Source organism: Perna viridis, chromosome 10, assembly GCF_037379345.1.
Source record: "Perna viridis isolate PV_CMFRI_1.1 ecotype Kerala chromosome 10, ASM3737934v1, whole genome shotgun sequence".
Taxonomy (NCBI): Eukaryota; Metazoa; Mollusca; class Bivalvia; order Mytilida; family Mytilidae; genus Perna; species Perna viridis.
The window spans coordinates 23,692,430-23,702,119 of record NC_142454.1 but is presented as its reverse complement, the minus strand read 5'-3'; the positions used below and the strand labels follow the sequence as shown (position 1 = coordinate 23,702,119).

The window sequence follows — 9,690 nt, the reverse complement described above, 5'->3', positions numbered from 1 at the left end:
TCTGGTCTTTGTCCCTGGATTACATTCTTTTGATTACCGCTATAACCATGGTTTCCTTGATTACACTTACAAAATATCAAAGCAATATGAGAGGCAAGGAATTATCCATTGGTTTGTAATTTAATGTGCGAAAGGCTCAAAAGGAATGTACGCAGTAAAGTAAGCTGTATCTTCTTCTACACGGTAAAGCGAATATACGATTGGTGGTTTTAAATAGGGAAGATTCCTTTATACCACTGCAGATAGAGTTACATGTAGCCTATACATATACTATAACGATACATACGACTCTGAAACATGCGGAGTATTATAATTATAATCAATTGTTGGAATGATGTAAACGAAGCTATTAGCTGTTAGTTAATTACTTTATACATGTTATATGAAGGCTGTATAACCAAACTGCAATGTGATATTAAGTGTTTCAACTACAGCCACGACATCAGTCGATATTTAAAGTAGAGTCTATTAAATGTAACTGTTTTTTTTTTTCAGAAAACGGAAGCATTGAAAACAAAGTAGAAATTGATAAACTAAAATCTCTATTATTGGATATAAATTTCAAGGACATTTCAAGGACTTGTGAAGAGTTATTTGTTGTGTATATTTGAATTCAAAAGCGTGACTTATGAAATATTTGGTATCAAGGTGTCAGGTTGGTTGTACATGGGGTTCTTTTGATCCAAACAAATCGAACGTATGTTTTATCACACAAAAAACCTCTTCTTTTGTTTTTGGTTCAAATATGTATGACGTAAATTACTTATAGCATTTGGACAGCAATACGATTCTTTTGATGGAACTGTAATTTGGATTGATAACAATGGAAACGCATCTAAAATTCTTCAAAGTCACACACAGTTCCACTTTAAACGTGTTACCGAAATATCTGTAAAATTAGTAAGATTAGAAATAAAGTATATTGTCACGATAATGATATATTTAAGTTCGAGCATTAATCTAAAAAATCCCGCGAAATCCCAAATTTGCGAAGTATATACATGTAATTAATTTAAGTCGTATATATTAGCATCTCATAAATACTAACTCGAAAGTTTATTTTCGTTACGAAAACACTTGGAAATTTAACTGAAATTTTTACATTCACGAAAGTTTAATTACATGTTAATACAATACATTAAATAACGTAAAGATAATGCATGGCGTGGTTATACATCTACCGTTTGTATAATTTTCTCATTTATATGAATATAAAATTCTTTATCTTTCTGCATATATGATCTGTCTATATCATTTCAAAACACTGTTGTTATTTGCACTGAATTGACAAGATCGTCATTAGAGTAGGGTAAGATCCTTGACTAATAGTTTCGTTTCAACACCTAAAAAACAGCTACCAAATATTTAATATTATATTAATATTTATTGAAAACAGTGTTTTGCGTTGGTGATGGAAAACCTAAAAATATAAGAAAACATTCCGTAAGCAAAACAAACAATCAAAAAAAATAAATCAAAATTAAAAATATGTCAGCTTTTCAACCATAAATCCCATTTTGCATGATCCTTATCTGGAGTTTTACTTAAAATGTTAAAGTATGGTAGAAGGTACAAACTATATTTCCGACCACGGGCTTGACTAATTTTGACCAACTCGTTCTTTTAATGCATATATGCTTTAAAAAGATATAATATATTTACCTCGAAAGTTTTTGCCTGTCGTTAACAAAAAGTACAACTATCCAAGTTTCTTGAAACGTACGTAGCTCAACTGATTTGACAGTTGTACCTAGACTTCATTATTTAAAAACAATATTTAGAACTCATGGTTGAATCTAGAATGTTTTAATATAGAATGTTTTATGTTTTATGTTTTTGGTAAAATGTAAATTATCACATATCAAAAGTTTGGTGTTATTTGTTAATGGAATTTTCTTCTTTTTTTCTTCTGATTTTTATCGCAGGATCATAAAGGCACTTCAAGTGTATATTTCTACGTAAAAAGCTACAGTGTCATTAGCAATGCAATGTCTACCTCAATGTCTGCTGGCGATTACACTTTTCCATTATTCAGACACTTTTTGGAAATTTTACCTAGAAGCTATGGAAGAAAAAAGAAAATATATAAAGAGTTGAAGCATCACGACTGTATTCAGCTTCAATATTTCTAAAGACTGTGCTTATTTCACATTTCTTACGCTTTCAGTAGGCACGGCTTTATGTCCATAATTGAAAAACTGCGGTTTTTACAAGCTTGAGTACCAAACGGCACCCCCTTTAAGAATAATTATTTTCTCAGTGTTTCATTATTATGCGAATATTACCCACAGGCTCACAATAGTCTATACATTAGAAAAATTGCATATTTGGAAACCTGTTCAAGCAAACAAATTTACTAGAAAACGTATAATAGCAATTTTAGTCTTTTTTAAAACAATTTATATTGTGGAATGCAACTTTTTAAAATTTCGTCTAAAATGGCCTTAAATTTAACCGTTCTGCGTTGTTATAACACACATTGCCATTGTATTCTCCACCTGGTCAAATATATATAGTACAAGTTCATCGAAATTTTCTTGTTAGATATTATTTGGGCAGCTAGTTTTCCGCGAATATTTTTTACACACGCTTGATTAACTGGTTGTCCATTAATACGATACACTGAAGGTTTTCAAATCTCCATGTGTATAATATCTTGGTTATCAGAACATGCACGCTATTGGTAATTAATTTTAAAACTTTCTTGCATAATGATATATAAATGTCATTTAAATGTGTCGTTTTCCAATGAAAAATTATGAATCCATCAATATGTGGTAACTTTGATTGCATATCGATATTTGAAACTGAAAGATCGAAAGACAAAACTTCAAACGTCTTTATTGATACGAGACGAATTAAATTTGATAAACTGCTATTTTTATCCGTTAGCACAATATATCGACAGTCAACATGGATACTTCATTCAAACATTTGAAGATTGACTTGGTAACAGAAGAGGATGAAGAAAAAGTGTTATCAATAAGAAATACAGAGGAAATTTACTGTGGAGCTGATTATCTCCCGTTTTGTTTCAAACACCTTCTTAATTTTCCAAATGCAACTGGTTATGCTGTTTTGCATGATGAAACATATGTAAGTATCGATATACGATTATATCGATATAAATAATGGTAAAAATTAAGATTTCCTTGCTCTTGTTGGCTACCAAGAGGACAATGTTCTCTGAGTACATATGCCTGGTACCAGACCTTTACAAAAGATACACAGACGATGTCTTTTCGGTGTCCTCCGATGAAGAACATGAATTCATGCCTATTATCCATTTTGTTTCTTCTTTCCATCCAGCTATCAAATATAACTTTAACCATGGATGCCCATTGTTACTTGAATTATCAGTTCTGGCATCCTCAGTCCTGCTAAAATACCATTACTTAGTCACAATTTCTGAGACTTGTCCGTATTTGCCGTATGACCATGATTTCTGAGCTCAATGTGACACGATGATTTTTTTTTGTTAAGAGACAAACAAAGACTGAACAAAGTTAAGAGACCTGAGTCTAAAGAAAAGAGGATGAGAGACACCAGTGACCAGGTTCCTGTGGTATTGACCTATCTTTCTTATGTAGCAACATCCTGGTTCGCAACTTTGAAACCATAGTTCTTAAAGACGAATACATGTCATAAATATTCATCAATTCGCTTCCAATTATTACCTATAGAAAAGGAAAGAATCTTCAAGGACACGTTGTCACGAGTTCTTTAAAGAGTGCCACTAGACGCCCCAATGCCAGTTACACACGCACACGACACTATTAGAGACCACGCTGTTCGGCATGTCCTTTTATTTGGGTAACTAACGAGGATGTCAGGCCAGCCAACATCTTTTCACCTGTACCTCAGAAAATGTCATTTACGCTGTGGTTTGCAAACGCTGTAAAATGATTTGGTGATCGTTTTGTAGAACACAAACAAAGCGTCATAATAGAAAGGATTGTCCAGTCGGTGAACATTTTTTTTTGGACGGCAAACCAAAGTGTCGACGACATGAAAGTAACTGTCTTTTTGGGAACATGCTCAGGCGAAAAACAACAAAAGTTCCTAGAACAGCGTATTATTAGCTTCCTTTGGGAATGCACACCCCTTTGGAATGAATGCCAAAACCCGCATTATTTAGTCACCATAACCCGATTTTCAAGCGCTTGTCGTCAGCTCACTTTCAATATTATAATTTTTCATCTTGAACTTCATAACGATCAATTTTAAAGGGCACGACCTCTCTCTGGTGTTGGTCGACAGCTGTGAGTTGTGACGCCGAAATTTAGGTCCATATTCTTTAAATACTTAGTTCACGTTTTATTTTATTTTCATGTAGTTTCTTTGTACCTTTTAAACGAGGCTTATGTTCACTTGTTCATTATTCTTATTGATTTACCCTAGTATATTTATCCAACATTAAAGATTAAACTAAATATTCCTTATTGTTTTCAGATTGCTTTTGCTCTTGTCAATATATACGACAAATATGAAACCTGTATCATACGGGCTCTCAGAATATCAAAGCAATATGAGAAACAAGGAATTATCAGATGGTTTATAAGTGAGATACATGAAAGAGTCAAAGAAAAGTATTCAGTAAAATACGCTGTATCCGCTTCTGGAAGAGAAAATGAAGATACAATTCGTCGGGTTAAGGAGGGACGATGCTATACGGTTGCAGATAGAGTAAGTCTTTGTCATTTTTGATAGAATGACTTCATTCTAACAATATTTTAGCTTATAGAATATCATTCAAAACCGTAGAAAGTATATAATTTTTTTTTCGAAATTTGTTGCTTTAAATGTACAGTACCTTATGGGATTATTTTCCCATTTTATGGGGTAAGGGTCAATGGGGCATGGTGATTGTGGCAATGGGGAAGGGGGTGGGGTATGGGGTATGGGGCAATGGGGCATTGGGAATGGGATACATGTATATAAATAAGGCAATGGGGAATAGGGCGAGGGTATAATTCTGATTGGTCAATCAAAAAAACAAAGTGGTTCTGCCTTTTTTCCGCAAGCAATGTACCTATCATAATTCTATGACAGCAATTTAATTTTGTTTTTTCAAACTTGTTTTAAAGTAATTTTTAATGATAACATGAGTCGCAGTTGACATTTTGAAATATTTTGTTCTGGTCATTATAGATTGCTAAACATATGTCATTTATGAAAATTTGGATTGAAATAATTTTGTGTCAGAGACACTTGCATGATTTTAATATTGACAAATTAATCATATTGAGCAATATTAACAAGACCATTTAAAAATAAAATGCTGATTTCCTTTCAATTGGCAAAAATATGTTATTTGTCGCAACCTCGAAAAAGGATAAGAATATTGTTTTTTTGATATTTGAAACAATAACTTTAGACCATTATTGAAATTAATATTATTTGCACCCTTACAATCGGCAGAAATATATCATTTTTGAGAAGTTGGACTGAAATTAATCTGTCACAGCCACACATATGAACTTGTTTTGACAATTTGAACATTTTAAACAATAATATAAGACCATAATGGTGATTTCAAGTGTTCACACTTATTAAATTTCAAAATATATCTCATTTGCAAGAGTTTGGTCTGAAATATATGTATCACAGCCATCAACATAAAACTGATACAGTAAGTTTTAATATTTCTGAAAAAGATTTTAGACAAAAATCTATCTTCGAAATGACATATTTTTGACTATGTGTTCGTTCATATACACTTATGTCATTTTGAGGATTTTTGACTCAAATATGAGTGTCACAACCACCAACCGGATACTAATATTGACATTTCAAATATTTCTATATAATGATTTTGGACTACTATTGAAATTAAAATTGTTAGTACCCTTACAATCTACAGAATCATTTTTGAGAAATTGGACTGAAATTAATGTATCGCAGCCACACATATGATGCTTATTTTGACATATTTTACATTTTAAACAATAATATCACCCATTATTGAAATTGAATTTGTTTGCACCCATACAATTTACAGAAATATGTTATGTAATTTCTTTGAACTGGGCCTGAATATGTATACATTTGTTTTCCTATTCTTAAATTGAAATAAAACAAGAATATCCATTCGTTCACAATTTATATATGTATATATATCTATAGTTTTAAGAATATTTTGCATGATCATATCTCATGCAGCTATCAGTGGCGATAATACATGTAAGCAATTCTAATATCGCGTGATTTCGGTAATTTTCGAACTCGGCGAGAATGGGGAAATGGGTCTATGGAAAATGGGGTGTGGGGCAATGGGGGCTGGGGCAATCGGGAATTGGGCATTGGGCAATGGGATACGGGGCAAGTGGGAAGTCTATACCATACAGAGAGTGTATTACAAGTTTAGTCAGCATTTTAAGAAAACGACTTCACAATGTTCAGTGTGTTTTGCGACAGCTGGGACAGATACAAAAAAACTGAAAAATACAGTTTTTTTTTAATTAATGTTATTGTTTTCTTTTTTTAAAGAAATTGGCCAATTTTTAAAAACAAAGTAATCGTCGATAAAGTGAAAATATGTTTAGTTTATATTACTTTCCCAAACACTGCTAATATTGACGAAAATTATTTCTCGGGTATATCTAACTAAACTGCAATATTTGCCACAACCTTGAAAAACCTGGAAAAACATACTGAAAAAATAGCCTTATTTATATGCTTTTTTATTTTAGGAAATGGAACATTTTGAAAATGGAATAGAAATAGATGAACTAGAATCAATGTTAGGGAAGATTAACTTGAATGGCATTGTTGTTATCGAGGAGAACACTTTGTCGAATATTTTGGAGTCACAAAGTGTTACAAATGAAATATTTGGAACAAGGTTGGTCGTAAATAGGGTTCCTTTTCGTCCGATCAAATCAAACGTAAGATTCATCATGCAAGAAACCACTTCTGTAATTGGTTCAAATATAGATGACGCAAAGTGCTTACTTATAACATTTGGCACCCAGTACGAGGCTTTTGTTGGAACTGTTGTTTTTATTGATATTTATAGAAACGCATATGCTAACCTTCGAAATCATATTCAGTTTCATCTTAAACGTGTGAAAAGAAAAGATCAAAATACAAAGATAAATATCAAATTATGTTTTGACGCAAAAGCTAAGGTTTGTATTGAGGGCATAATGAGAGATGTTGGGTTTGTTTACAAGGAACGTGCAAAGAGTGGCTTGTGGTGCACCGAAATGAAGTTGTAATATTACCCATTCAGATACAAAATGTGCTTATAATTTTTTTATAAATACTAAAGGGTTATTGCATGAATACCGGGGAATATTATCCCGAGTAGAAGTTTATGTTGCATGAGTTTACGAGTGTGTAATATACATTCTACAAATGTACGAAAGATAATATGCTACAGTTTTCATGCAATAACCCTTTTATTGTACAACAATATAGTTTAGTCTTGTGAAAAATGAACTTTTATCACGTAAAACGTTACAAATTATTAATATATTTTCATTCATGCAATATGGACATATATTGCACTCTGATGTTGCCTTCTGTGGGATAATTATATTCATTTACAATATTATACACATACTACCTGTAGTAGAGGATATTACGCTGTAATATCACACGAGACGAAGTTGAGGGCAATATATTTACTGAGTATGATACAATGCGTAAAACCCTCTACTACAGGTGGTATGTGTTATATTATACTGAATACGAGAGTGTGATATATCGTGACGTTGGGGGTAATATATCGATCCACCAATCACTGTCCAGTGGGGGAGGGGCAAGTAAAAATGTTCAGAGATTATACTAAAATATCTCATTACCCATTACCAAAATCAGAATTCAACATTGTTGTATGAAATATGATATAATGGTATATTGAAAGAGTAATCAAGGGAACCAACGTTATTGTGGTAATCATATTGCATATTCCTCGGTGGCATCCATAAGAACTTTTAAGATTTATTTCCAATTTATGGAGCGTGGTTCACGGTACTTGGTACCTTTAGAAAGGATTTTACGCAGATATTCGATTTGTCTTTGAAATATTGGGAACTTTGTAACGTTTTTGTGATGGAGGATGTTAGCCAAATTAATTGCATCTATACCTTTGTTGACAAACGGTAGTGGAAAGAATAATCAAGGGAACCAAGGTTATAGCGGCAATCAAAAGAATGTAATCCAAGGACAAAGACCAGACATGGAAAACAGACATACACAACATAGAACATAAAGTAACTAAAATCATACATACAAAGTAACAAAAGTAAATGAGCAACTAGGACTCCACTAAAAACTGGGAGCATGGACCAGGTGCACCGGTAGCTTAAGCGTCCTCTGCTTTTCTAGAAACACCCGCCGAGTTGCTCATTAAAAGTCAAGTCCGGGGTAGACAAACGAGGAAAGGAAAACTATGACCCGTTGAATATATCAGTTTTCATGGTGCTAATGGATACACCATAACGATCCACGAGTTCATGATGACGACCATAAAAAATGAAGAAATGATAATTTTTCTTCATCTTGACTTTTCACACAAACTAATATAAAGAGTGTGGAATCCAATATCCAAAATGATGGCAACAAGTCTGTATAATGATGAGGTGGGGTCAGAAACAGGAGTGTCAAGACTTGTTTTGTAAGGAGAGTGTAGTAGAGTGAGAGGTAAAGAGTATAGTTTGGTTCTAATGTGATGAAGACCAAGAGTTCTATGGAGACATCATGTAACTTAGGTGACGTATAGTGGCGATGGCCATGACTCCTTTCCTGTCTTGGATTTTTGTCAAATAAATTCATCACATTTATGCTATTGTTATATTGGCTTGAAAGGTTTCCTATACTTTTGATGTTGTCATTGCATCCGTAAGATATTGCAGTACCTAGTCTGCATATCCATTACTTCTCTCTTTCCCTACGATAGTTTTTACTTTACTTTGTACCTATTGATTGTAGAAAACAGATTTATTTTAAAGAAATAATGAATTCAATTCTGATATAGACTTTCTGATACGTATATTGCTTAGCGGTTGAGGTACAAACAAATCGTCACGATATTACGTTCAAGAGGATCAAATGATCAAGCGGATGCCTGGTTTTTATAAGATTTTCCGCTACTAAGCTTCTTGCATTTATTCTACGCAAAAACCAAAAAAAACTAATGTATTTCTTTGGAAAATAATGTAATCTGTGGTAATGACGTGCACACTAATATATTTGTTACAATTGTATACAGGGTTTGATTGAAATGGTTATACATCTTCTGTATAATAATACATCCCTAAACATAAACCTACTTAACTAAGAGTCCTATTCTAAAATGTTTTTTTTTTTTTTCATTTTTCATTAAATACATATTTAAGTCTATATCGGAATATTGGTGTATTTGTATGTATTCGACTTCCGAACTTCTGTTAAAATGGCAGCGTCCTGACCTTTCCTGATCGTTTTTGTTGGGAAGTACATTATAATTGGAGGGATGCGAGTCCCGACGTTGGTATTTTTGTTACAGTATTAGCCTATTGAAATTATTACCTTGTGCATGTGATACACAAATATAAATTCTAACAATTCAAGATCAATAAAACTCCATATCGATTATGGAAATCGTTTTATAAGACTGTACTATTTGTCTAAAGATACCCACACAAATATATCACGATAATAGGTATAGTGTATATGTCAAAGAGACAAAAATCTCACCGGGAT

At 32.7% G+C, this 9,690-nt stretch overlaps 1 protein-coding gene across 1 annotated transcript; it reads left to right on the top strand.

Moving 5' to 3' along the window:
• The first annotated feature begins 1,274 nt into the window (after positions 1-1,274).
• On the top strand, positions 1,275-8,789 carry LOC148605044 (uncharacterized). Its single transcript, XM_088550216.1, has 4 exons — positions 1,275-1,309; positions 2,893-3,096; positions 4,453-4,686; positions 6,693-8,789. Exons 2-4 carry the CDS (start codon positions 2,914-2,916, stop codon positions 7,218-7,220), a joined length of 945 nt encoding a protein of 314 aa, XP_088406342.1. The 5' UTR covers positions 1,275-1,309; positions 2,893-2,913; the 3' UTR covers positions 7,221-8,789.
• The last annotated feature ends 901 nt before the right edge of the window (positions 8,790-9,690 follow it).

Excerpts from the sequence above, each read along its gene's own strand:
- LOC148605044 (XM_088550216.1), top strand. The coding sequence starts at position 2,914 with ATGGATACTTCATTCAAACATTTGAAGATTGACTTGGTAACAGAAGAG. Across the intron at positions 3,097-4,452 it reads TTTTGCATGATGAAACATAT|ATTGCTTTTGCTCTTGTCAA; the intron begins GTAAGTATCGAT and ends TATTGTTTTCAG. Across the intron at positions 4,687-6,692 it reads GCTATACGGTTGCAGATAGA|GAAATGGAACATTTTGAAAA; the intron begins GTAAGTCTTTGT and ends TTTTTATTTTAG.